General features: G+C 51.1%; 1 protein-coding gene across 1 annotated transcript in view; it reads right to left on the bottom strand.

Moving 5' to 3' along the window:
* Positions 1-4,662: 4,662 nt before the first annotated feature.
* Positions 4,663-27,353, bottom strand: part of ADAMTS16 (ADAM metallopeptidase with thrombospondin type 1 motif 16) — a 125,640-nt gene continuing 102,949 nt past the window's right edge. Inside the window, exons 18-22 of the mRNA XM_045566084.1 lie at positions 15,987-16,188; positions 15,704-15,898; positions 13,270-13,494; positions 6,567-6,714; positions 4,663-5,897 (exon numbers count right to left, since the gene is read on the bottom strand). Of these exons, the coding sequence (XP_045422040.1) occupies positions 5,782-5,897; positions 6,567-6,714; positions 13,270-13,494; positions 15,704-15,898; positions 15,987-16,188 (886 nt within the window). The 3' untranslated portion in view covers positions 4,663-5,781. The remainder of the gene's footprint in view (positions 5,898-6,566; positions 6,715-13,269; positions 13,495-15,703; positions 15,899-15,986; positions 16,189-27,353) is intronic.

Genomic DNA, 27,353 nt, shown 5'->3' with positions numbered 1-27,353 from the left:
TTTACTTACTGTGGGTTCACGTTTCTCAAACTGAAAAGAATCCACTCATCACAGGCAGCCTGCACGTGCTGCACCCCCAGTTAAGGGAACAGTGGAACTAAAGCTACTGCGTACGGGTGGGTGTGTGTGTTTTCAAGTTATTCACGCAGGTTGCTCTGTGCTGATGAAACTTCCAGTGGCGAACGGCTGCACCTACAGCCTTACGGCCTATGTGACCACCGATCTCTAAGGACAGCAGCAGTCGTTATTTCCTACCCACCTCCTCTGCTTCCTTCATTTAGAGTTGCCAAGAGCTGAGGGAGGCATAGGTGAGTATACGGCACTCATTTTAAAAACAGAAATGGGAAAAATAATAAGAAAATTCCTTTGCAAGGGAAAGAGAGACACATACATCCCGAGTGTGGCTTAAACAACAGACATTTATCTTCTCACAGTTCTGGAACGAGAAGTCAGAAATCCAGGGGCCAGCAGGGTTGGCTCCAGGTGAGGACCCTCTTCCTGGCTTGTAGATGACACCGTGTCCTCACATGGCCTTTTCTCCGTGTGTGCAGAGAGAAAGAGATCTCTGGGGTCTCTTCCTCTTCCTATAAGGACACTGGCACTTTTGCATTTGGGCCCCACGCTTATGACCTCATTTATCCTTCATCACCTCCTGAAAGGCTCTCTCTGCACACACAGTCACATTTGGTGGGACACAATTCAGTGCACAATGTGTGGTACGGGTTTTAGGGCTCTTAGGGGGTCTGGAGATAAGCTTAGTGGGCACAGAAGTGTGGCAAACACAGCACATTCCAGAACTAGTGCACTCGCTCAAGAATGAGGGGCTGGAGTTAAAGCTGAACAAACACGTGGTCTATTCCCCCAGGCACTGGTCCCAAAGTGTCACAGTGGGATATTTAGGTGTGCTCAGCCACGGAAGTCAAATAGACCTAGGAGACCCCGTCTGCGTTTGTCGGTCTCCTGCAGCAAGGGCAGCTCTGTGACCTTCACATGCCCCGTGGGAAGGCATGGTTTTCAGCTGGACCGAGAACTGGAAGCCAGTGGCACACCGTGGTGCAGTCACGTGGTCGTATCTACCAGAGGGATGTCACAGCAGGGGAACCGTGGACACAGATGTGGCATGCCTTCCACTTACCCTGGTGGCTTTGAGCTGATTTTCCTGGGGACATCAGCACGCCTTCCACACCCTGGGAAGAGGATGGTGATGACCAGATGTGCAAGCAAAGCAGGCACGACAAGGCCCGCCCTCTCCGCGCTCCAGGCTGCCCACCTGGCGGGGCTTGGTGGGGCCTGAACTCCCACCAGGCTCAACACTTGCTTGCCTCTTATCCCCAGGGCACACGGGTGTTGCTGGCTCTTTCCAGACTGCAGATTAAAGCTCTCATGATCTGTAAGCCCGCCAGAGATCCTCTGTAGTTTTCAGCCTCCAGCTGGGGAGTCAGCTGCCTGGCCCAGTCACCAGGAATGCTGAGGTCAGAGCCAGAGGTCCTCGCCCTGAGTCACGCCAGGTGCGGGCGCTCAGGTGGGAGCCCCGGGGGCTGTGCTCAGGCATCCGGAGCACGGAAGGGAGGCGGGCTGCTGTCAGGGTGAGCCTGGCAGGCACGTGGCCCCGGGGAAAGCTTCTGTTAAGGGCTATTGGCAGGTGGATTTGCAGGTGGACAGGTAGCCCTGGACACCCTGACCTGGACTTCTACCCACCTGGCCTCTTGGAGTATTACAGGTGGTTTCTGCTCTGCCGACAGCCCGGACTGTGTGAGGGTAGCTGGGAAGGTTTCAACAGGCATCGCCAAAATGATGCTTAAAAATTCCCGAGAGCCCTTCCCGTTCCAGCTGGTTTCCAGTGCAGAGCAGACCTTCCTCTGTGTCTAGCTGTATCGCATGAGGTGAGATCCTATTTCCAAGGTTGGCGCATGCCTTTGAGTAAAACATTAGTTTAATAACGCAGGAGAAATGGAAAGGCTGGCGTCTCAGAACTCTGGAGGATCCTAAGGGATCCAATTACTTCGTTGTGTAGATAACAAGCCCCACAGCCAGCGGGGGCAACGACTTGTCAGGTCCACTAGGTGGGTAACGTGGCCTGCCCGGCACACCGTGGGACCTTCGGGGAAGGGCAGCACCTTGTTTAGTTTGGAACGCGGCACAGAGTAGGTGTGATCGATGGTATTACTGCTCTGAATCATTTGTTCCCTTTCTGTGAAAGGACATTACATGCCCTGCCATTGCCACTCAGCACGCAGGGCTCCCTGCGGGCGTCCCCTCCCTGCTGCCTGCGCTGCACTTGCCCGTGCCCTGGCCGGGTGTGAGTGCCAGTGACAGGCCGCCTGCTCTGGGCAGAAGCATTAAGAGGCAGCTGGTGTTTCTAGTAGCTTCTTATTCTTTTCTCTGGAGAACAGTATATCCAGATGGGGCTGTTCTTTAGCCTGGACTCGGGATGGAAGACAGTGCAGAGAACAGACCACAGGCAACGTGCAGCCGGCACGTAACATGATCCAGAAACAAACCACTGTTCCTGTCAGCCTCTGAGGTCTTGAGCCGTCGTTCCGCAACCAGCTGACCGAGGCAGCTGGGGCGCAGCGACTACAGGCTGAATGAACAGCAGGAGAAATGCCCAGAGATAAGATCTATTTGTTTCAGCGCTGTCTAGACTGTGGTGTGCATCTGCGTTGTAGGCTGGTGCTTTTACAAGGTGGTGGTGTGATAAATGAGGCTGAACTGGAGGAGTCTGGTCGTGAACAAGAGATACCAAGATGAAGGAGCATTCTTGAGAAGTAACATGAAGCGTGTGCAGAGCCAGCTCAGCGAAGCTGCCTAGAATATATGCCCTGCACAGCGGTGCGGACGGCCAGCCTCAGCCGTTCGGCCACCGAGGGCACCAGCGTCTGCGGCCGCTGCTCTGGCAGCCCTGGGCCTCTGGACAGTGTGTGGGTGCAGCCACCGTCCCGCCTGGAGGAGACCAAAAGTAGTTCCAGCAAAGTGGCCAGAACGTGCCCTGTCCCCTCTCTAGAATACTTCTGACGACTTAAACTGCAGTGAGACACCAAGACGGACACCCCCTGTGGGGGTGTGTAAGGCACCGGAAGGATGGATGCACCTGGAGGCGATGGCCCAGGTGAGAGGCTGGCCAGGTGCTGGGCTGAGTCCCCCACTCCCAACAAGCCCAGCCTCAGGCAGTCCCCACCCACCACGATCCTCTCTGCTGCCCAGCGTCTTGCTCAAGTGCCGAGCCAGGCGGGGTCCCGAGAAGGTCCCAAGTGCCCCCCTGCCCCCACCTGCCCCCTCCTCTGGCTCACGCTCCCTCCTGCTGCGAGTGCCAGGTTGAAGGCTGCCCCTCTCTGGCAGAAGCAAATCTCTCCCCGCTGCCTGTCCCCATCCTTCAAGGGTGTGGTCAGCCTTGTACCACATGCATGTGCAGTTGTGCATTATTTCTCTGCTGGAACATAGAGTCCTCGCAGGCAGGACCACATCTTGGCCATTTTTGCCTCCTTCATAGAACAAGGCCAACAGCTGGCCAAGGAAAGGCCACTGCAAATAATAATAAGGGTCACCCACAGTCCTCTGTTTGAAGGACAGAGGTTTGGAGGATGGCCCCAGTGCCAGGCTGTATCAAGAAGACAGTGGTGCCTCATGGCTTTGGGTTTGGGAATAAGCTGCCACTGTCCCCAGGAATCCTGCAGAATTCGGCAGAGTCCCCCTATCTGGCTTACAACTCCAGGAAAAGCTATAAACATTGTCCGTCAGAATTTCCTCTCTGTAAAATGGGGTCAGGACTGTGTCCTCACACGAGTGGCCCGTGTATTGGAGGTGGCGGTGCAGAGCCCACCGTGCTCCAGCACCTGCCAGCATTACCTGCCGGCCGGGCAGGCTGGGGGCAGCGGGGCCAGCCGGGCCAGGCCTGTACTCTGGCAGCTGACGCGCCACGGGGCAGGGGCCACCCCAGTCACAGGGGCCGCAGTGAGGGCTGGTTAAATGCAACCCAAGGGGGGTGGTATGACGGCTGGTTTTATGTCAGCGTGGCTGGGGTCTGTGACACCAGTGGTTGCGTCAAACACCAGGTTAGATGTTGCTGTGAGGTATTTTTTAGAAGTGACCGACATCTGAGTCAGCAGACTTTGAGCAAAGCAGGTGACGCTCTGGGATGTGGTGGGCCTCATCCGATCAGTCGGCCTTAAGAGCAAAGACAAATTTCCCGGAGAAAAGCGATTCTGCTTCAAGATGGCAACGCGAAAGCCCCGCCTGAGCCTCCAGCCCGCTGTCCCGTGGAATTCAGACCCGAGATGGCAATGCCAACTCGTCCCTCATGTCCAGCCTGTCCTACAGATTTCAGAGTCGCCAGGCTTCACGATCATGTGAGCCAATTCCTTAAAATAAATTCTCCAACCCTCTCTACGTCCTATTGGTCCTGCTTTTCTAGAGAACCCTAACACCTGTAGGGACTACAGGGCTGAGAGGCCACCCCCTGTTGACAAATGCGGCACAAGGCCACCATCACGGGTCCCTGCAGATCCTCTTCCCTCGGGGGCACTTTCTCCTGGACCAGTCCCCACTCTTTCTGTGACTTCCCAGAGCCCCATTTCTCCCTCTTTGAGACCTGTTTCCTGGCATGTGAGTGCCAGCCCTTGATCTCAAAAGCACACTTTGTGAGGAACCGTGAAGTAGTTTAGAAGCACACCATACAATATAAAATTTATTATAAAACTTCAGCAAATATAAATATCCAGGTGCTTACCAGGTCGGAGCCATGCCGTGCACAGCAGCACCCTGACGGCGGGGGTGCTGGAGGCCCCGGCAGCCGCCCCTTTGAGCGGCCCTGGCCTTCCTTCTCAGCGGCATCACAGAAATGACCAAATGCACGGAAAAGATTTCACAAACCTTACGACACACAAAAATGAAACTCGGGGCTCTGAGGCTATCACCATGCCGGCTGCATGGCTGCTCTCTGTCATAGCAGGGCCACAGCTCTTCTTAGGAACGTGGGATTGGATGTCAACTGTACATCTGATCTGTCGCTTTGAAAAGAAAAGCATTAAGAAATGGATTTCAATAGGAACAGTTGCTTGCAAATAATTGAGAAAGATAAAACATAAGGTATCGAAAGTCTCCCCTCCATCTCATGGGTCTGAAAGGGACAGGAGCACCGTAGCAGGGAATTCATTCTTCCTGTTTCCATATGCAGTCCCGGGCAGGCGCCCCTAGAGATGACGCCGGTTCTCACGGCAGCTCCAGGTCCCGTGACGAGCAACTGTGCCGCTGGGGAGGAGGAAGAGCCTCGGGCAGCTGGCGCCCTGCTCCTGCCCTCCTCTCAGAAGGCTGGGCGTTTCCAATGGCCAGTGGCCTCCCAGGCGGGAGTGGAGGCTGGCGCACTTAGCGGCAGATGTTCTGTACGTTTTCCTTATTTCATGGCCTTTCCTTCTTAGTACAAAGCACCAGGTGTTTCGTGTTTGGCAAGTTCACTCCCGTGTCTTTCGGACTGGATCTGGCTGCCTGCAAGCGAGGGTGAGCGTCGCTGTCCGGCGGGGCCTGCCTCTGCCTGCCACGAAGCGGCCCTGCCGGCAGGGCTCCTGGTTCAGCCCAGCAGCAGAGTCTGCACACGCGCAGACACAGGTGTGCACTCACGTTCACAGGGAGACACGCGCACACGCGCGCTCTTGGTCAAAGAGCCCGACAGTCTTTTCCTTCCAACTTGGGTCTCCCTCGGATGCCTTCCACTGTGGACTGCACAGCTCAGCGTGGGAAACTCCTCAGCCGCGCAGGCACTTTCCCTGCTGTGGGAAGAGTCCCGACTCACAGGTTGGACTTGGAGCAAGCCCTGCAGCACTGCTGGCCGTAGAACTTGTGGGTGCACACCCCGTGCTGGGGCACCAGGGAGCACCAGTGGAAGTAGTCCTTGCAGAAGGCGTCTGAAAACGAGCAAACCCGCACGGTCAGTGCTCCCCAGCGCAGCATCACACACCACCAGCTAGTGACTGTCCCGCAAATGACAGCAAATTTGTCATGCTCTGAAGCTGCTGAATGGGGTAGCTCTTCAGGCTTGACAGGGCCCTGTGGAACCTCCTCTTTTCATAGGACCTTTCTTGGAAGGGTCCTGCAAAACTAAACTTTTGTTTTTGTGCCAAACCCACCCTCTCAACCACTCACTCACACGAGGCAATGGAGCCTCCATGGACTGACTTTCAATGGTCCAGTTCTATGGCTGAGCCAAACCACTCTCCTTCCTCAGCTACAATTTTTCTCAGAAAAGCCTAGACAGGCTGCTGTCGCCTGCAATACTGGAGGTGTTTTGTGCTGTGTGCACAGGGATGGTGTTTAGAGAGTGAACAGCATGGAATTAGGAAAGAAATCATGCTTTCTTAAAGCTAGACCCATGTCACCATGTCATCATGATCTATGACATTCTGGGGCAGGGTCTGATTTATGGGCCATTTCATTGCAAAACTGGAGGAGGAGATGCAAAGAGAGAAAAAGTGGGGCAGACACAAGACCCAGACTCTAGGCCCTCCGAGGACCTCCCAGAAACTCTACAGCCTGCCCCCGAGGCCCAGGCCCCACCCAGCGGCTCCCGTGCTCACCTTTCTTCTCCGCAATGGGGCAGAAGTGGGTGTTGCAGGCCAGGGAGGCCTCAGGCTTCTGGTGCAGGAAGCAGCCTGACGCTGGCCGGCCCCCGGCCAGGCACTGCACGGACCTGGTCTGGACGCCACCCCCACAGCTGGCTGTGCACTGCAGGGAGACACACACAGGTCAGCTGTCGGGGCCGCCCTTCAAACAGGGTGCTGCTGCGGGCCAGCGAGGGAAGAGCCTCATTGGTGAGGAAGAGTCACACTGGGCCTGACGCTGACAGTCCCCGCTCACCTTGTCCGTAGTGTGCATCAGCGTGCCCCGGGCAGGGCCCTACTGGAGCTTCTGAACCGACCTGGTGATGTAGCTACGATGACCCTTCCTGCTGTTCAGATGGGACAGCCTTTGCTGGTGACAGGGCCCGCTCAGGCTGGGATTTGAACTGCTGGAGTCTGATGCTAAGGGCTTAACTGAGGGTTCCTGGGATTGGGCTATTTGGGGGCAGAGTACACTTTTTTTAAAAAGCAAGTAAACTGAGTAAAACAAATGATATTCATGGATTGGTATATTATCTCCTCAGACTACAGGTAGTGCTGAAAAAAATTAGATGCCCCCAATAAAATTACTTACAAGATATCCTTCTGCTTAATAAATAAGAAGAGCCTTCCGATTCTGGTTTCTGTTTAAGGTACTTCAGAGCACAAGATTGATGTTACCACCCAGGATGCGGGCCGAGGTGCTCACTTACCTGTGCTGGCTTCTCCCCTAACTCCAGCCTCCGGGCCGGCCCTGTCACCGCTGGGTGTGGCAACCCCTCCTCTCCTCTTACCTCTCTCCTTGCTCACATCGCCCCTCCACCCTAGACTCTAGAATGTGCTTAAGTGACTCACTGATGGTTTGATAGACACAAAGAAACTGGGGATATCTGGGGATACCAGAGTTGTTTCCAAGCCCAGCATGAAAGAAACAGCCCCTCAGGGAATGCCCTCACCAAGCCCCTTTCTGGCAGTTGCGACCAGAACTAGCTTGATGAGAGGCAAGATACAACTAAGCCTCTTTTAGACCCCAAGTTCCAGGGCTCCCAGTGCTGAGGCGACACCAGCTGCTGGGGCTCATTTTGTTGAGACATCGGCATCTTACGGGACCCCCCATACTCCGAGTAGCAACAGCACAGGGAAGGGAGGGAGGCCGGTTAGATCATCTTCCATTGGCTGGCCAGGCGCACGCACCACAACATGAGTGGGATCCCTCTGGGGTCAACTGCAGTGAAGAAACCAGGGGATAAGAAACTGCAGAGACAGAGGAACCCGAACCCGCACCCACAGTCTAGACTGTAAATTGTGCTCAGAGAAGGCTACCAGTTCAAAAATGTTAAGAATGTAAGCAATTAAGCGTGCACCTGCAGGAAGATGGGGTCAGATAACATTTTGGAAGTTCCTGTGCATGGTGAATAAACTAAACGGCTGCTTTAAAATGCGAGGGTAACGCTGTGACAAACTGGGGCTCACGATGCCTGCCCAGACCTACGAGACCCTGTGCGGAGCAGCTCAGGCCGCGGCCACTTCCCACCACCCGGATCAGCCTGCCCGTGAGCAGCCGCCGCCAAACCTCGCCTGCTTCTCTCCAGGACCTGCTGCAGCCAGAGCTTTACCAAGTAGCATAAATCCCGGGGACAGGGACTGGGTGCTGCGGCAAGTCAGACACCCTCCCCTGCCCCGCGGGAGGGGAGAGGTTGGAGACACCGAGAGTACTGAAAACCACAGGCTGCAGGAGCTGTTCGTTCTTGGTTTTCGTCCTCTTTGGATAAGGGATGTCGGTCCCTGTGCGTGTGTCTGGAACACCTGGGAGACTTCCCTGCTGCACTTCAAACCCAATTTCAGCAAAAGTCGTCAATAATTCAGCGTCCATACATGACTATGGCAACCAGAAGAAAATGTTGTGGGCGGATTCACGTCTGCTTTCATTGTCAGGGTCGCACACCAGAGCCAGACGTTTCCCATGGCCTCTTACATCTTTCTGGACATCCCCAAACCGCAGTTCTGGCCTTTGCTCCTGCAGTCTGCATTCAGACGCCCTCAGCCCACGCGGAGCTGAGAGCCTTAGGCTGCGGCTTGCACGCTGAGACGGCAGCTCAGAGCTGCTCGCTGGCACGTCCACAGCTCTGGGCGTCCAAAACCTCTCCTTTGCGCTGAATTTCTTTCTTCCTTTATTCTTTTTTAGATTCTCCAGCAAATGCAGAAACTCAGGTTAAATTTCTTTCATGATCAGCAGCTGGGGCAAAATTTCATTCTTGCTGAGGATTTTATGCCTTAGTTGAAAATTAAGAGATCGTGACATATTTTAAAATCATGTAAACAGTTCCAAAATAATTAACATGTGGTTTAATTCGTTTTTGTTACTGATTCACTTATCCAATCGATGTGGATGTTAATTGCTCCCTCCCCTGTAGCAGGCACTGTTCTAGCACTGGACACTGAGGGAGGGGCAGGGCGGCGGGCACAGGCCTCAGGGCAGCTACACAGCCGGGCCACACAGAGTGCGGCCCCTCACCCAGCAACGCGCAGTGTGACGCCCCCGTCAGACTCGGCGCCGTCCCAGCCGGTGCCTACGCACAGGGAGTGAGAGAAGCTCTGGTCTAGAGAGTTTTAAAATTCCCTGTGGAAAAAAATTATGGGATAAAAACCCTCCAAATTTCTCAAAACTTGCATTTCTCTATGTAAAGTAAAAGAACTAAGATGTTCAGCTGCACATTTTGAAAACATTTTGAATTGATGGAGGGTGATACACCAAAAGATGGAAAAGAAGAAACTCGAAAACGTTTATTCACTTTTCATTCCAGGAAGGAAAAAGAAGTGCAGCTAGTTGTTCATCGATATCACCAATGTGATGGCTTCAAACTCAGCATGGCTGTTTAGAATTCACACTCCAGATTTTCAACTGGGTTTACGATTTCCAAACAGACTGATCCTAAGAATCCTCTGGAGCCCTTGACATCCACGCAGACTCCCAAGGTGGGGACCCAGGGGACAGGAGGGCTGGGGAGGGGCCGGGAGGCTGCAGCCCCCCTGTGTGGTGGGCAGGCCGGGTCGCACAGCACCTCTTGGAAAAGTACTGCTCAGCCAGAAGAGTCTGGAACTTGGATCTGGAAGTCACACTTACGGCTGCTTTCTCCAGCTCCCTGGGATCCAACCTGACCATCCCACTGATTGCACGGACGGAGGTGGCCACCACACAGCGCCGTGATGGTGACTGCATCTGCATCCCTGACTGACACACGACTGCAACGTTGGAGCCTCTGTCCAAGCCCCTTGATGTTGGCCCCACCCTGGATCCGTGGCTCTCCAGTTTGAATGTGAACAAGAACCACCGGGGGGACTGACTACAACAGGCGGCTGGACCCCACCTGAGAGCTCAGCTTGAGCAGCTCTGGAAGCTGGGTGGGAGCTGAGAACCTGCAGGGCGGCCACCCTGGGAGAACCACGGCCCTAGGCTTTCGGGGTTACATCGGCAAATGACCCTTTGCCTTTTTCTTTTCTTTTTTAATTTTCAGAACTGGCTTCAGTCACATCGTAATCTAACAACAGTGGTGCAGAGAGCCCAAGTGTGGTATGACCCTGGACATTAACCTGGTCACCTCGTAACGAGATGGAAACCCTTCCCTGAGCGTGGCCTCTGCAGACAATGTCATGCCTGAGTCTGGACGGACTGCTGTCTGTCACAACCTCAGAGAGGACCCCAGGAGACCCCACTCTGTGTGAGCTGCCCTCTTGCACTGGAGAATCCTCTCCCCCACCAGGACTGCCAAGGCAGTTCTGCAACACTAGTGGGGACACATCTTTTAGGTCTGTCTCTCCTACTGCTGTGAGGACTCCCAGGGGTGGGGGCAGGCCTGTTTGACGGGAGGGTAAACCCTCTGTGGAGCCAATGACTGAGGTCAACTCAGACCCCCCTTCGTGGGAGTGGGGTGCAGAATGTCAAGCCAGATCACCCCCAGACCCCAAGAGGCCATCCCACGGCTTCCAGGATCCACAACTACCGATCCTCCAGCAGCCTCGGGAAATCTCTCCCCCTGCCTCCCCTGCTGCTGGACCCAGCGCTGCCTGGTGCTCTGGCCGGGGCCTGTAGCATGCCCAGGGGAGCGCAGGGGCTCTCGCTAAGACTCTGTCCAACTTAGGGAAATTGTACATGGAAAAGAATCAAGGCAGTATCTGGGGGTAGGTCCTGCGATGAGTGCCCTTTTCCCCTTCTGGGATTACATTGCTTCCTTTGCACCTGGGAGACCACCTTGCTGACTGCCACACCCTGAGGGAGCCCCTGCAGACAGCTCAGCTCCAGCTCCCCTTCCAGTGAGCCTAATCTAAGACATTAACTAAGCATAAATTTCTAGAATGCTGACTTGCTGAAAGACCACTTCCTTCTGATTTTCTTCTGTGTGCTCCTGCTTCAGTAGTGGTTTCCACGCTTTCAGAACTCAGCAGCTCATGTAAAGAGGCACTGCATAGACACCCCAGGTGAACGGGAAAACAATCACTCTCAGTCACTAGGAAAAAAGATGAATTTCTAAATAATATTTGCCTCTTTTTTTTAAACTATATATCAGAGTGATTCTTCTTTGCTATGTCACTGGTTGTTGTGGAAATGCGCTACTGGATGGTGGAGGCTGCCAGTGTCCTGGAGGCCTCACTCCGGCACGTCACACTCAGAGGAGCCATTAACACCCCGGGGCTTCCTGCAGGCAGAGTACATATCTTGAACACAAGGAATAATAAATAAACAAATACACGATGATTCCAGAGGGCCAAAGCTTTCACACGTCATTCTCCTACTGCGCCGTCTCTGAGAGGCCAACAGTAAGCCCCTCCCCTGCCCCGCCATGCGCCTGTGGGCCCCTGCGCCCCCCACCTCTCCGCGTCTAGACTGCTGCCCGCTGCAACTCTTCCCGCTGCCCAGGGACCAAACGGCTCCTCACCTCAGGATGGGACTGCACAGACTCAGTGACCACCTCTGCTATAAACAGGTTATTAGCATGAAATGTCCGATGTCCTTAAGTACTAAGTTTGACAGTTGATATCTCTGACATTTCACTTTGACAGTTTGTTTTATTTTTATTGTGAAGGTACTTTCAGTCTTTCAAATACATGTTTTGGCATGTGATTATCTTTCAGATTTTTTTTAGAGCAATTTTTATGAAACCATGGATAAATCAAAAATTTGTGTTACTTTCAAGTATGAATGAGTTCCATTGTATAACCAATGCAGCACAGTCAGCCCAAAATATCAACAAAGTGTCTGGGAAGGATGTGGCTTATGAATGCATGGTACCTTGATGGTTTGACCATTTCCATTCTGGTTATTTTAATCTTGAAAATGAGCCACGTGGGCAACCTGAGACCAATGTGGATAATGATGAGTTGAAAGCTGTAGTGGAAGCGAATCCATCTCAGCCTACGCGTGTATTAGCAGCAAGGTGTGACGTTCCTATTCCAACAATATTGGACCATTTGAAACAAATGGGCAAGAAGCTGGGTAGATGGGTTCTGCATGAATTAAATGAGCATCAGGAGAGACAGGACCACTATAGGACCCAAGGACAATGACATGGTGACATGCTCTGAGGTCACATGACACACTTGGGCCCCACTGAGCAGGTCTGTGGAGCAGGTTTTCTGTGCCTCAGTTTCCTCATCTGTGGAATGGGGATAATGCTACCTCCCTTAGAGGCTGCTAAGAGAGATAAAGGACTTAGTTCAGAGCAGAACTGGTACCCGGGACTCTGCTCAGGGGTTAGCTATTGTCACTACTCTCATTCCCATGCATTTGGGTGTGGCCCACAGCGAGAACACTCGAGGGAGTGAGCCTGCAAGGACCATGGAGGAGCTGGGCGTGATGGTGAGGGAGCACACATGGCTGTCGCTGCTGCACACACAACCGCTCTCCTGCCCTCCCATTTCCTTCTACCTTCATCTCTCCGGAAAGGAGAGGCTCAGAGCTGGGGCCTGCAGTAGGCAGGGAACTGCTGCACAAATGGGGAAGAGGCCCAATCTCCCGGCCTCTTCTGATGAGGAAACTAGAAAAGGAAAAGAGTCCGTGTCCCGGGCAGACGAGAGCCAGTGCAGAAGTTCATGGTTGGGCTGTGGCGTGTGGGTTGTGTGCCAGCCCCTGGAACCCCTAGAGGCCTGGGCCCACCTGGTCTGAGAGCAGAAATACCAGCAGGAGCAAGAGGAAGGAGGGCATGGACTTGGGACAAGGAGGAAGCCAAGACCAAGAGCCAGAGCCACAGAACCGCTGCCCAGAGGGCATGTGCCGAGCTGTTACGAGCCCAGGGCGAGGAAGGAGGGTGGGCTACAAACAGCCCACGAGCTTACTGTCACCCACTCATTCCAGATTTCATATTCCTTCCCCATTCACACCCGTCTCTGTGGAATTCTGCCCAGATTTACCAAAAGCATTGCATTTCCTTACACTTCATTGGGTGACATTTAGAACAAGACACATGTACCCTAAAAGATTCAGAAACATTTGGAGACCATCCTCAGAAGCCACTCCCACAAGCAGGAACAGGGCTACCCCCACACTCTCTGGAAAACCACCTGAGGAAGGCGCTCCGTCAGCTCTGGGGAACACACCCTCGCAGAAGCCTCCCCCTAAGCCAGCTGCCAACTCGTGGGGCAGGGACCTATGTCCATCCACTCATTGGGAATTTAGAGCTTCCCCTACCTGAGACCAGGGTGAGGCAAACCAGCTGCCCCTTGGGGGACCTGCAGCAGCATACAGGGGATGCTTGGGGCACGGGAAGAGGGTGCAGGGCTGTTCCAGCTCCAGGTTGGGCTTTGGCAAATGCAAACACTTCTTTGAGGCCAGCTCTCGATACTTCCCAGAAACATACTTTTCGGCACATCTTAAGAATCTTTTCTGTGTTCCCCTTTCACATGTCACAGAGCACTGAAAATAAGAGAGCAAAGATGTGAGTGAAAAATACCTTTTTTCCTTGCAAAATCAGTAGGTCAAAATGTTTCCCAAAGATATGTGCTTGAACATTTATATGTGTAGACATTCAATGAAATTTACTAGACCACAGCATTTTAAAAGGGCTTTATAGTATCTATGATTAAAAGAGGATCTTGAAGTCATAGTGGCACAGCACCATGGGGCGTAAGTAGGGACAGGGCAGTCAGAAACCATGAAGGGTGTAATTCTAAAGCTACCATTTCACTGGAAAATCAAAATGTTGGGCTGTCACTGATATTATTAGAATGTACTGAAATTCAATACCCAAAGACATGCGGTAAACACCACAGTCCATGGAATTAACCCACCCAACTGCAGGCACTATGCTGGCCCCTGAAGCAGGGGCAGGTAGAAGAAACCCAGGGCTCACAAATCTTCCCCAGAAATCTGAGTGTAGCTTGTACAGAAGGTAAGCATGCATGGAGAGAAAATCCACTGGGGTTCCCCTCTGAGGCATGCTCTGAGCTTGAGCTGTCCTGGCTGCCAGACACTCTGGCATGCGCAGAGGCGCCCTGGGCAAACCAGCAGGCTGGGCAGAAGGCTGTAGGCCCCTGCCATGCAAAGAGGACACACAGAAGCAAGGCACACTGTTGAACCACAGGCCACCCCATGGAGGCCAGGAGAGAGGTCCGGCCCTGGGGTTGCTGACTCATGCTGGGGAGAGTGGGTGATGACCTGCAGCCCCATGGGCCATTGGACTGGCATTACCTAAGCAGAGAAGCCTGGGGAAGGGCGACACCTGCCCATCTTCCAACTTTGCACTCTCACCCTTAGGTTTACAGGTGTGCTTTTCGTGCACCTTAATGGAGACCAAGTTGGAAGGCTCCTCTCTCTTGCTGGGCCATGCCTAAGAGAGATGCTCTGGGGTGTGTGTATGTGTGTCTGTGTGTGTGTGTGTGCATTTCAGGGCAAGGCCTTTCTACCTGGACACTGACCATAGGTTATACAGCCCAAGTCATTTGCTTTCTATAGTCTCTGCCTCCAGGGACAAGAACAATGCAAACGTCTTTTCCAAAGACAGTGCATTCAGTATTATGACACACTGTCATTTCTATGTCCCAGGTGAAAGAGAACCCAGAGTTTGTTAGCAATGGCAATGGTGTTTTTATTTTCTGGTGACAAACAGAAGCAGGGTCTCAATGGGATTAAATGTCCTGCTTGGCACATTCTACCATCCTCAGTGAGGCATCATTCGAGGTGTGGGGAGATGCAGTGCCTAATGAGACCTGTGTCCCGCCCCAAGGAATGTGGGATGGGAGCAGGTGGGTGCTCTCTTCCCGTGACTGTGGTGGAAAGGCAGAGGCACGACCCTGGTACTGCGGAGCTCTCTCAGTGCTCCATTCAGGCAAGTACACACCTGGCTGGGCTGCTGCCATTCTGTGGGCTGTCACATTTCTGAGGTCCTTTCGGGCTCATGTGAGCCAAAGCTAGTCACAAAACTGTCCATACTCCAAACTCATGTTTCCAAATGTTAGTCCCCTTACGACAGGGTCTAAGACAGCCCCTGCATGGTGCAAATGCAAGGGCTTCCAGTGGCACAAGGCGTAAATTTTAGAAAACTCAACATAAAAGGTTCCTTCTGCAATATAAAGACTGCCTAGAAACTTGTCTTAGGAAGAGGGTACTCTGTTTCTTCCCGCAGTAATCCACCTTCTTTCTGCTCTTTCCTTTCCCGGAAAACGGTTACGCTGTTCTGGACTTAGGTGAGTCTCCACCACCCACTGTCGGGGGGAGGAGTGACCCCCTATTCTCACACTCACGCCTGGTTCACCCTCTGGTCCTCTGCTCAGGCTGGCTCAGTGATGGCCACGTGGATGCCCCGGGCCAGATGCTCCCAGGACAGGATTCAAAAGCCCAAGCAGACACTGAGCAACGCTTTGAAGTTAACTGAAGCCAAGAGGGGTGGCCTCAAGCTGGGGGAAGTGAAGGCAGAGGAGCAGGGAGCGAGAAGCCAGGGGAGAAGAGGAAGCCCAGAGGGAGAGCTGGTAGGCCCTTCTCGGCGGGACCCTCATCTACCTGGGGCCAGCACCTTCCTGGGACCAGCACACCCACCTGGAATCAGCACCTTCCTGGGACCAGCACACCCACCGGGAACAGCGTACCTACCTGGGACCAGTGCACATACCTGGGACCACGCACCTACCTGGGACCAGGCGGACACGAGCCACTGCAGCTTCTTGTGCTTGTTGCAGCGCTGCAGCAGGCAGGCCTCGTGCGTCCTGGGCTTGGGCTCCGAGGTGCAGACGGCGTTGGGCAGCAGCTGCGCTCTGGCGGCAGGGTCGGTGCTCTTACAGACCACCACGCGCTTCCTCCAGCCCTTCCCACAGGTTCGTGAGCACTGCAGGGAGAGCCCGCTCAGCGCAGGGCAGGCGCAGCCTGCGCCCATCACCCCGCGGGGCCCCACAACCCCCCGCCCGCGCGCTTACCTCCCCCCAGGGCCCGGCGCTCCAGGCGGGCGGGCAGCGCTGGGGGTTGCAGGCCTGGCGGCTGGGGGGCGCGGGCTGCGGGCACAGGCCGGCCGGGAGCGGCTCCGCGTGGTGGCGCGCGCGCCGCGTGCAGCGCACGGGCCGGCTCTGGGCACCCCCGCCGCACGGCCGGCTGCAGGCGCTCCAGTTCCCCACCGACCAGCTGCGAGGGCACAGAGAGGGGCGTGAGGGCCGCGCCGTGAGGGTCCCGCCCAGGGTCGGGTGTCTTTGCTCTTCCCACTCTGCAAGGCTCACCCTCGCCCGTTGCCCCGCCCTGACTAGGGGTCTGCTGTTCTTTCCCGCCCCTGGCTTTCGGGTTCCAATGGCCTTGGAAACAGCCCATCTCAGCACAGGGTGTCTGCTCTCTCCAGAGCTTTTTTTTTTTAATAGAAAATTTCAAACATATTAAAAATTGTAAAAACCCCTTTGTGTTCCCATCCACCCAACTTCATCAGTCATGGATGTATGCCCCAACCCCTATGGCATTTTGAAGGAAATCCCAGACATGTAGATATTTCAATACGCATCTCTAAAAGATATTTGAATATAACCATAATACCGTTATGACATCTAAAAAGTTAGTGATAATTCCTTAACATCACTAAATATTCAGTGTCCCAATTCCCAATTGTGTCATAAATGTCATAACTGAAGTATTTGCTTGTTTGAAGGCTCCAAATAAAGTCCACGCTTTGCAACTGGCTGTCCTGTCTTCTCTTTTTGTCTATAGGCTTTCCTTTAATCTCATTTATTTTTCTATTTGATTTATTGGTTACAGAAGCCGGATCTTTTACCTTACTAGCATCTCACAGCCTTTTTTGCTGATCTCTGTGCTGTTGCTCCCTGTGCTCCTCTGTCCTCTGTCTTTCCTGTCACTTAGCAGTTGGACCTAGAGTCTTTATCAGATTCTGGTTCAATTTTTTTCATACGACAGTTTCATAAGTGACCATGCATTCTCCCAATGGAGACTCACGATGTCTGGCCATCTTTCTTTCAATTTGCTACCAGCTACTGATGCTCAGTAATGTTCTATCTCAAAGCCAGCTTTTTTTTTTTTTTCTGGTGATAAAAGTCCCCCCTGTCAACATGTGTGTTGGTAGATGACGGGACGTGGGGTGGAGCCAGGTCCAGACACCATCTCAACTGGGTTGGCACAAGTGCATCTGCAGGAGGGCTCGATGCATGAGGGGGCCTGGGGACGGTGCATTGAGAGGAGGGGACTCCCAGGAGGTCAAACAGGACTCAGCGAGCTGAGGGCCCCGTGCTCCCTCCGGGAGTCAGTCAGCCATCCGGCATCTATGAGGACTTGATGATCTTCACTCACATTTATCTCCCTGTTCAGCCCCCGTGGGCCAAGGTGGAAGGGGATGGGGGGTATTTGTACAAAAACTGAAAATTCTGTTCAAGACTTTGGCACCACTTTGGTAGCTGTAAACAAATAGCACTGAAGGGAAAGGAGAAGCCATGATTCTCATTCTTCAGGCAACGCAGCGTGAGGATCAGGCGGGTGAGCGTGGGCTGCCCAGCCTGCTTCCTCCAGTGCGGGGTGTCTAGCCAGCAGGTCACGACGGGGGCCCACTCCGGGACATGGAGCCCGGGGGCTGCCTGTGAGGCTTTGCTTGTGGCTCTTTCTGCAGAGGGGCCCCAGAGCAACGCGTTCCATCTTCTGCTGCTCAGCCTTCATGAGGACCGGTTAGGATAACTTTCAGGACTTTCTCCTGAATCTTGAGGCAAGACAGGATTGGTGAGGATGCTCAGGTTTGGCCTTTGGCTTCCTGACCATCCTGTCCCCTCACCCACACTCCCACAGTCACCCTTGGCTAGAAGAGCCAAAGCAGCAGCCCAGAGAGCTGCGCCAAGATCTCCTGAGGTTCCTGTCACCAGCACCCACAGCAACCAGGAGAGGTGACTTCCATCCAGAATGAAGTTTGTGGACCCGAGTTACAGGAGGAGCTAGCAAACACCGCCCAGAGTCCCTCCTACCAGAGATAACATCATGATTACTACCTCACGTCTGCTTCTGGGGCTTTCTGTGTGTGTAAATATATTTTTAACATGGTTAAGAGCAGGCAGGATATGCAACTTTTTATTTAGGATTTTTTAAAAATGTCTAAAACAAGCATCTTTCCTACAGTGCAAAGCCTTTGCAAACATATTTTCAGTGTCTCTGATTTCACAACATGAACCAAGGTCCTTCCAAAGTAAGGAAATACAGGCAAAAAGGGTTGAATTCTCAAGCTCCCAGAGATCCAGGAACTTCCTGAAATTGAACCAGTTCCATGTGTGCCACGTCTGTCGAGATTTCTGAGCAAGATGATCAGCACCTTTCCTTATGTTCTTAAATGGGACCGTGGCCCAAGTAATTTTGGAGTGAAATCTGGGGCTATTGTGAAAGTTCTGAGGCTAAATCAGGTGGTAGATCATGAAGGGTGGGGGAGAAGAGGAGTGATCCCACCAGAACTCCCGACAGCCACGCCACGTTGCTTGGTGCCTTTAGACTGAGTTGCACCATAATATTTTTACTTACTTTTGTTTGTAGAAGCCTTGAACTATTTTATAGCAAGTGTTTTTCCTGAAAAGATTCCATTATGTTTTTAGGAAAATTATAAACAGTCTGTAATCAGAGTTTTTATACACATGAAAAGAAAATATGTCAGTGTTGTAGAAATTGTCCTATATGAACTGTGGAAATGCTTCAATTTTCCGTGTCAACAAGATCAGTGTTTTTTACCATACGCTAAACCATCTAAATTATGCATCCTTCTTGTGAAAGATCAGCTTTTGGCTTTGTGGCTGTGATAACTCTGCATTTGGAGCCTCTGGGTTGCTCTATTGCCACCTCTGTGTGCTTTCATGTTGTTTTTATGTTTCCTGCCGTTTCTTACATTTGCTCTCTCCATCCTGCAGCCTTATAACTTACAATTGTTGTGCCCACATCAAGCTGTGAAAGACATCCTGGCTGTCTGGAGGCTTTTCACACCATCTCACTGAGCCTTCTGTCTCTGCCATCTTGAGATGTTCCCACTGGGCTGGGCCGTTCCCTGCCCTTCTCTCTCAACTGCAAGTCATTACAAAGTCCTTCTGAACAGAGATCATTCACAGCACATCTGGAAACACCAAGTGTCTGTTTTGTTTCACAAACTGAACTCTGGGGAAAGGTCTTCATTCCAGCTCATGAGTGAATCAAAATCCACGTAAGCTTCTGTGCCAGCGTCTGGGGGCTCCATGAACAGTCACAGCTATGTTCAGTAGCTGCCCAATTGCCCTAAGGGCCACTGCTTTGCTTTGGTTTTCCTAAACCCACCAATTGGAACAACACAAGTGGCTGGTATTACCCAAATCAGTCCGTTTCCAAGGCAGGGCACAGGAGCACTCAGCACCCAGCACCGTCAGTACTTCCCACTGCCCAGGGCTCCCTCGTGGGGCACTCTTTTGTGGCTCTCAGCATGGCTGGAAGAAGCGTTGGGATTTACAGTTCTCATGCCATAGTTTAGGCAGGATTTCCTGGTATCATTTGTTAAATATTCAATATCCTTAATAGCCAGCAGTCATTGGTTGTTTCTCAATAAAATGACTTTCCCATTTTTTAAAAAAATAAAATAACATTTTTATTTGAGACTGGAAAGTTTCCTTTGAAAATGCAAATTTCCAACAAGGGTAAAGTACCTTGTCATGGAGCACCACACAAGCAGTCAATGTGTCATAATGACAGTCCTGACTCAGCAGCCAGCCCCGGCCTGGACCTGAGCCACTTGCCACTCGCAGGGGAGCCCCACCCACGGCCGCCCAAGCTCTGCTCATGGATTGAATAGCAGTGAGTCTCTCAAAGACATTCATTTTAGAATTCAGCTTCAGTTTCTTTTGCCTGTTAATTATTCTTGAATTTTCAAGATCAAGCACTCTGCTGCCCTATTTTCAAGAATAACTCTTGGGGTTCTATGTAAGAGTCTCTCCTCGCTCAGTGGAAAGTAGAAACCTTGCCACAACACAGACCTACAAGAGGCCCTGACAAACATTAGGTACTAACGGCTGGACTGAGCTCCAGAGGGGTGAGAGGTCGATGTGTGGGAGACAACGTAGAGCACAGCTGTCCCTAGGAGGCACTGCCTCTGCGTCGGGGCCAGGCCTGGGTGCACCTGTCACAGTGTCCAGTAGGCTGTTCTTAATCACATCATCCACTTTGGTGACCTCTGTGACCCTGCACACAGACACACTCAATACCCAAATAGCCCAGGGGTTAGGACAGCTGCCAACATGGCCTGATGGGCCAGGTATTATGCGACTTTTGAAGACACAACAACCTTCTATTCATATCAAACAGCAGCATCTTACATGTGTAAGTAATTTGAGACCTACCACACTTTTCTTTCAGATGAAATGTTTGAAAGATAACAATGCACATTCAACAATAAATAGCTGCCAGTTTGAAAAATCTGTATTTTCCATAGCAAAAAAAATAGTTAACAAGTTAACTTTCAAGAGTGCAGGCTGGCTAGAAGCTGAAAGCACAGCAGCCAAGGTTAGCAGGACACGGGTAGAGTGGAAGGAGAGACACTAGCTTCCTAAGCCCACCTGGCAGACGACCCCGGGCCCTTAGCTCCCCTCCTCCTCTACTGACTTGGGAACTTATTATTGATCTATGCCAAAGGACATCTCATCAGTGTCACCTGGTGGCCACTATACTCCAAGCAAATTCAGAGGCAGAAGTCCAGCTCTGAAAGAGACAACGATCTTGGTAACCAAAGGTGTGAGTTAGTGCAGTAGATACAGCCAGAGAGACTAGACAGATGGCACTGTGCTCGCATACAACACCTTCTGGAGCAACGCACTTAGAGTCTCCAAATCCCTCTAAAGTGCAGCAGTGAGTACATCAGAAATCAAACCCTCCTAAAGTCCAGCAGTAAGTACACCAAAAGTGACGGCGACATGCCACACGCTCTCATCGTCCCTCTACCACAGTCTGTTTGCAAACATGTTCTGCAGGCTGTCCGGCAGGCCAGGACCCTGGGACTGTCTCCTGGGAGGAGTCCTCCTAGGGGCTAATGCTGGGGTCTGGATGGCTTTTCACTCGGGAATGGAAAACCCATCTCTGAAACTGTTTGGCAGGGAACGGGGGCCTGGAAAGCTTGCAACTTGACAGTTACTCCGTTTTCTTCAGCCCCAAAAGTCAAACCACTTTGTTCGACTTGAGAAACCGAAGGAGAGATTTGCAATGAGCCAGACGCAGACACAGAATTGTTTTCATGTCTAAATGCAGGATTTCTTTGCTGAAGCACACAACGCCAAACTGAAGGACATCAAAAGCTCTCCCCAAACGAGGTGCTATGGGTGTTAATTTTACGGACTGAGAAGCCAAAGGTATGTGGAGTTTTACCATGCAGAGAGGCCAACATGCTATTTTTACCAGGTTTTCCTGTCTCACTATCCTGTCATCAGATCTTATCTTAAAAAGAATCAGTAAGGTCTACAGAGCTTTTATTTACATGAAGACAGGCAGGGAAAATGGAATTAAGAGAGACACACAGACAAAAGAAACTGACCTCACCGTTTAAAACAGCCTTAATTCCCTGTTTCAACAAAAATCCTTCATCTGAGGTTTTCCTCTCTGCAGAACACTGGGAGGTTTTGCAATCATTCATGTACATGAAAGACGTCAGCTCATGAAAGTTAAAAGGGAAATCACTCGATTCTCAATGACGACAGTGGTGGGTCCTCAGCAAGGCTGCCCCCTCATCCTCTCTCCACGGAGGAAGACGGGGAGGGAAGGTGGAGCATTAGCTGGGGAGGACTCCGGAGCTGATCGCATTTACCAGTCTTGTCTCGCGGATGGGGAAACTGAACTCCAGGAAGCAAGGGCTCCTGAATTAGGAGAAGATGCAAACAGGAGGGGGCCATATCTTACTGCCAGCCCTCACCCCAAAACAGCACTGTTGCCAGAATCCGTCCCTACTTTACTGGAAAGAACGATAGTCTTTTACTATCTTCAGATTTCAATGTTGGGTGGGCAACCCCCTCTTGCTGACTTCTGTAACCCTTCAATACCCAGCCATTGAGCCAGCTGTGTATGTTACAGATGCCTCTGTTATGGAAACAAGGTACAGGGGTGGACGCACATACAGGTGGGCAAATGAGCAATCTAGACCAGACTGCGACTGAGATGGAGTGCTAGCTGTGTAAGCAGTAACTCCCCCCACTGTACGCATGCAACATCCACAATTCTCATGCCCAGGGATGGCACAACGGGCTGAGGGGACCCTGGGCTATTAGTTTCTGACCAAGATAGTGTTTCCCAAACTATAGCTGCTGGTGGGGCTCTCAAAAATCTGTGCAGTCCTGATGCATCAGAAATCTGATGGCCCTGGCATTCCAGGGGCTGGGGTCAGGAATCTAAAGCTTTGCAAAGCCCTGCCATCCCCAGTCCTGGTGGCCACAGGAGCAGCGGCTTTGGGACCACGATCCTGAGAAAGGAGACATAAACTCTTCAGGAGAGCCCAGGCACTGGCCACTGAAGTTCTGAACTACCCTCCTCCTCCCTTTTTGGCCTCAATTACTTGTATTAAAGTTGTACTGATTTTATTGTTTAATCATTATGGCACATTAATTAGATGTGCCAATAAAAAACCAGGCTGGAGGGAGTCTGGTGAACGGATTCTTCCAGAGAAAAACAGATGCCTTCATTCCTTGTCCTGAGCACATCAGAAAAGCCCATCTGGGCTCCTTCACGGAGCAGCCTCACAGCCCTCCCAGTTTGAAGGCTGTGTTCTGCAGCAGGCTCCTGGCCCAGACCCAGAGACCTGGCTCCTGTGCACGCAAAGTCATGGCAGCCCGAGCTCTCCCCAAAGAAGGACCCTTGAGAGCCAAGTGGTTACTGAGCTGGGATGGAGCACAGCTACTTCCTCATATACTAACTCTTCCAATATTGAAATGAAGATATCTGAGAAATGGAGGTAATTGTCTCCCATATTTATATTCCTCCAAGCCTCTCAAACAATCCAGTTGAACAGCTGGGGAGACTCTGCTATCCAAGGATGTCTCCATGGTGCAAGGTCTTCCTGAACGCACAGTTTACTTGGGCATGGAAGGTAGCCATAATGGAAAAGTGGATGTATTCACAAGAGGAGGAACTGTTCAGGTTACAGAGATTCCTCTTACAACACCCGCCACCTACACATACAATTGGTTTCCCACTGGGCAGGGCCACACAGCTTCCCAGGTGAAACTCCGGTTTTCTACTTTCTGCTTTCCACCTTTTCATCAGGAGGGCAAGGCAGTGGAACATTCTCTGGATTTGCTTCTGTCCAGGGGCTCCCTAAGTGTCTGCTCTGCTCTTCTCTGAACACTAGAGGGATGGGCTAGATGGCTCCTCCCTGCCCACTGGTCCGTTTCCAGCCTTATTGGAATCCTTCTTTCCTCATTTTGAATGGACACATTAGACTCTGCACCACCCCACCCCCCTGGAAGCGCACGCTGACCATCACCCACACTACACCGAGCACCGGCGGTGAGGTGCCAGCCTCGCTCAGGGATGCCAACATCCTGCTGCTGGGACTAGCCGGCTCATGGGGTGTTGTTACCCATTCTCAGACACAACGTGGAGCCCACGGCCCTGCTTCTCAGGCGGGTGCCCAGTCAGACCCATCTTGGGCCTCCCAGACATCAGGGGTGGTGAAGAGATGGACCACCAGATGCATTCCAACAGGGGTGTTAGGACAGGCTGCCCAGGAAGTCAAAGAAGAGACGGATGGCGGCAGCAAGGCAAGAGGGGCTCCAGCGTGGCAGGAGTGAGGGCTGAGAGGGCAGGGCCCTTGCAGGCATTTGGGCTCCAAGCAAATGACGATGCAGAGGCATGGAAGGCCAGATCTGGCGAAGCTCTGCACTGGGTCTGCATTTCAGGAGGATCACTGCTGCTGCAGAACGGATAAGGGAGTAGAAGGAGCTAGGCTGGGGATAGGAAAGTGGACTGGAAGCTTCTGAGGCTGCAAGGGTTAGAGGCTGGTGGCCCAGCTATGGTAGTGGTGGTGGACTCATCCCATTAGAGTGAGTCATTCTGTCTGTCCACAAAGCCTATGCTTTATAGGTTGACATTTAATCAATGCCTTTGTGAAACTCACAGGACTAAGCACAAGCACAAATACTGGATATTTGCTGACAAATTGACAATGAACATCACCACCCTCTATTCATGGACATAGAGCTCTGTTACTTGTTAAATATAGTAATATCGCTAAAATTTCCCTTTTGGGTTCACTGTGATGAATCTATGTTTCAGAGGATTCACTTTTGCCTGTGGATATAGAAATCCACAAAATTATAACCACGCACTAACAGGGCAATGCAAATCAAAGTTCTCTGTGAAGCCCTGCCCTGGTCCATGCTCCTGGCTGGATGATCCTAAAGGCGGCCTTTCCTGTGTCTGAGCCCATGAGGTGCCTGTGTTCCAATCTCAGCTGCCTGTGTTCCAATCTCAGCTCCATCCTTGCCCGCTGGGGGGCCTTTGTGAAATCTCGGAACTCCACTGTCTCCATGTCCTCATCTGCAGAGTAGAGATGGTCATAGTGCCTTCTCCATGCAGATTGGCTGTGGTCACCATCATTTCATTCCTTTGTCTCCTCTTCATCCTTCCCCTCCTCTGCTCACCCTCAACCCTCACTTTCCTCACCTGGGAAAGTGAGGTCATGCACATGTGGCCCCCAGGACTCAATAAATTCAGTCCCTCAACATATAAATGAAGAGGGAAACCCATATTTTCCTATTGCATTAACTTTCTTTTATATGTACTTTTTCAAAATCAATAAAAAGCCACCAAAGGCATGACTAGTAAATGTGAATTTTTAAAAAGCAAAATAAAAAAAAAATCACTGGGACATGAACATTTATTTTGTTATATTATCTCTTAGTGATTCTCTGACATGGGTGAAAATTATTAATTAAGGTTCATGATGTTGAAACTATGTAATTTTTGAGTATTTACTGTTTTGAGAATTATTAAGAAATTTTAGAATAAAGTCCTAAAAATTGAAGGGTGGGGAGAATGCAAGAATATGGAAAACAATGCCCCCAAGAAACGGTAACCGGATGCATTTATTTATACCTAAAGAAAGGAGAGGGGACGCCATCTCAATTACACTAAACTAAATTAGAGATACCAGAAAAGCTCTGCACAGGTGTTCCCCATCTCACCTGAACACAGGACAAAAGCAAATGGTCACTGAGGGAAAGAACAAGACAGTCAGGTCCTACACCTTGGGGGTTTACAACAAAAAAGAAAAGACAGCTGGTGCCTCTTGCAAATTGAGCCTTTCAAAGAGAAAGTGTAATTAAATGCAATACGTGAGTAACTCCCTCCAGTAACTCCCTCCAGAAGCTGCCAGAGATGGAAATGAGGAGAACGTTAGAGCCTCTGGAACTGCTTTTGGGTCACACCTTATTAATAGTCCCAAGGGAGAAGTGGCCCTTTCCCCTCCACATTCATGGGCCGTGACCATGAGACCACCAGCTTTGCTTAGACATTTTAACTACTGGTTAGGAAATGTCTTTCTTAGACAACTCAGGTGAAAACCAGCTACACAATGTAAGCTTGCATAGATTTGAGCATTACACAGATTTGACGATACTTCAAATCTAACTTGCTTCTTTACTTTGGGAAATTTTCCTATCCTGAAGATATGCTATTTTCCTGAGAAAGTTATTCTCAGTGATTTAGGAATAAATCACTGAGAAGATAAATCTACTAATAAAGACATCATCTACATCACTCTAAAAGATAATCAAACACTAATAATAGGAAGACTGTAGACTGAAACTAGGTTTAGGTTTTTTGAACTTGAAATCTGTTGCTGCCATAGCATTAATGCTGTTATTTTGCCCTGAAAAAAACATGCTATAGAGACAACACTTTTGATTAAGACACGCACTTTGCTGGGAGATGCTTTCATCTAGCCTAAGAGTTGGCAAATACCTTGGTCAAGGTCAGATAGTAGATATGCCAGACTGGTGGCCACGCGATCTCTGTTGCAGGACTCACCCCTGCTGAAGCAGTGGGGAAGCAGCTAGTGACGCTGTGTGAACGAGCAGGCCTGACCGTGCTCTGATGAAACTGTGCTTACAAAGTCGAGTGCCAGGCTGCATTTGGCCCATGGGCCATGGTTTGCCACCCCCTGGTTTAACCACTTCCACTTATGAATAATAGGATTGAACACAGCTGCAGAAACCTGGAAGCAATGGTATTTTTACAGACACTGTGACACCTTATAAGATAGACCTGTTGGCGTCTGATACCTATTTTGAGCACAGCCATAGAAGATTATTGGGGGATTAGGAAAAACTACCCTATTTTGGGAGATATTAACAATAAAACAACAACAAGCCCCACATATTAAATCTTGAGGCTCTACCAAAATGGTTGAAAATCTTAAAAGGAAAAAATGAGGCTTGTGAAGATGGATTCAAATACTGCAGCAAAGGAGAAAGAAAACCAGCCTCATCTGACATAGGATTAACTAATTAACTAACTAATTAACTAACTAATTGAGATGGCGTCCACTTTCCTTTCTCTAGGTATAAATAAATGCGTCTGGTTACCGATTAACTAACAGTCAAGCTGAGTTAGCATCTCTGTAGGACAAACCAAATGCCTGGTAGAGCTCTGAGCTTTTTTTCCCCCCTTTATCTAGTAACTAGTTTAACTCTCTCCACAAACCAATGAGGTAGATGCCGATGATACTATATCCTCAAAATGAAGTGCAGAAAGTTTACGTAAGTGGGGGTGGGATGGGATTTGAACCCAGCGAGTCCGGCTCCAGGGCCTGGGCTCTCATTACCAGCTCTGGTTCCTTTCTAAAGCACCCATGTGCCAACTCACCTGTCCACACACATTAACCCACTGCACAAGCCTAGGGGGAGGTGCCATTAGAATTCCCATTTTACAGGTGAGGAAACTGAAGCCCAGAGACACCGAGAACCTTGGCCGCAGCCACTCTGGTCCTTGACAGTCAACATCACACAGCCGGAGTGGCCGGACCAGGAAGGAAACCCAGTGAGCCTGTGTTCTTAGCCACTCCACTCACTGCTGCCAAGTAAGACGTGTACAAGGCTGGCTCGACAGATGGAGAGAAATCTGATTTGAATTAGTAATTTAATGCCGCTTAGCTCTAAAATGTCCTAAGAAAAATGCATATATTTAGGAATTTTGTGGGCTTGCATATTTTGATTGGATAGTTGCAAATTGTGTTTGCATCTCAGTTGCATACATAGATAAGTATAGAATTCACTACTCTGAGGGAAAGTTGTGTATTTCTACTTTACGGCTAATTATCCGCAAGGAGCAGT

The sequence above is a fragment of the Lemur catta genome, chromosome 12 (genome assembly GCF_020740605.2).
Source record: "Lemur catta isolate mLemCat1 chromosome 12, mLemCat1.pri, whole genome shotgun sequence".
NCBI classification, from domain to species: Eukaryota; Metazoa; Chordata; class Mammalia; order Primates; family Lemuridae; genus Lemur; species Lemur catta.
This window is presented reverse-complemented; position numbering and strand designations above follow the sequence as displayed.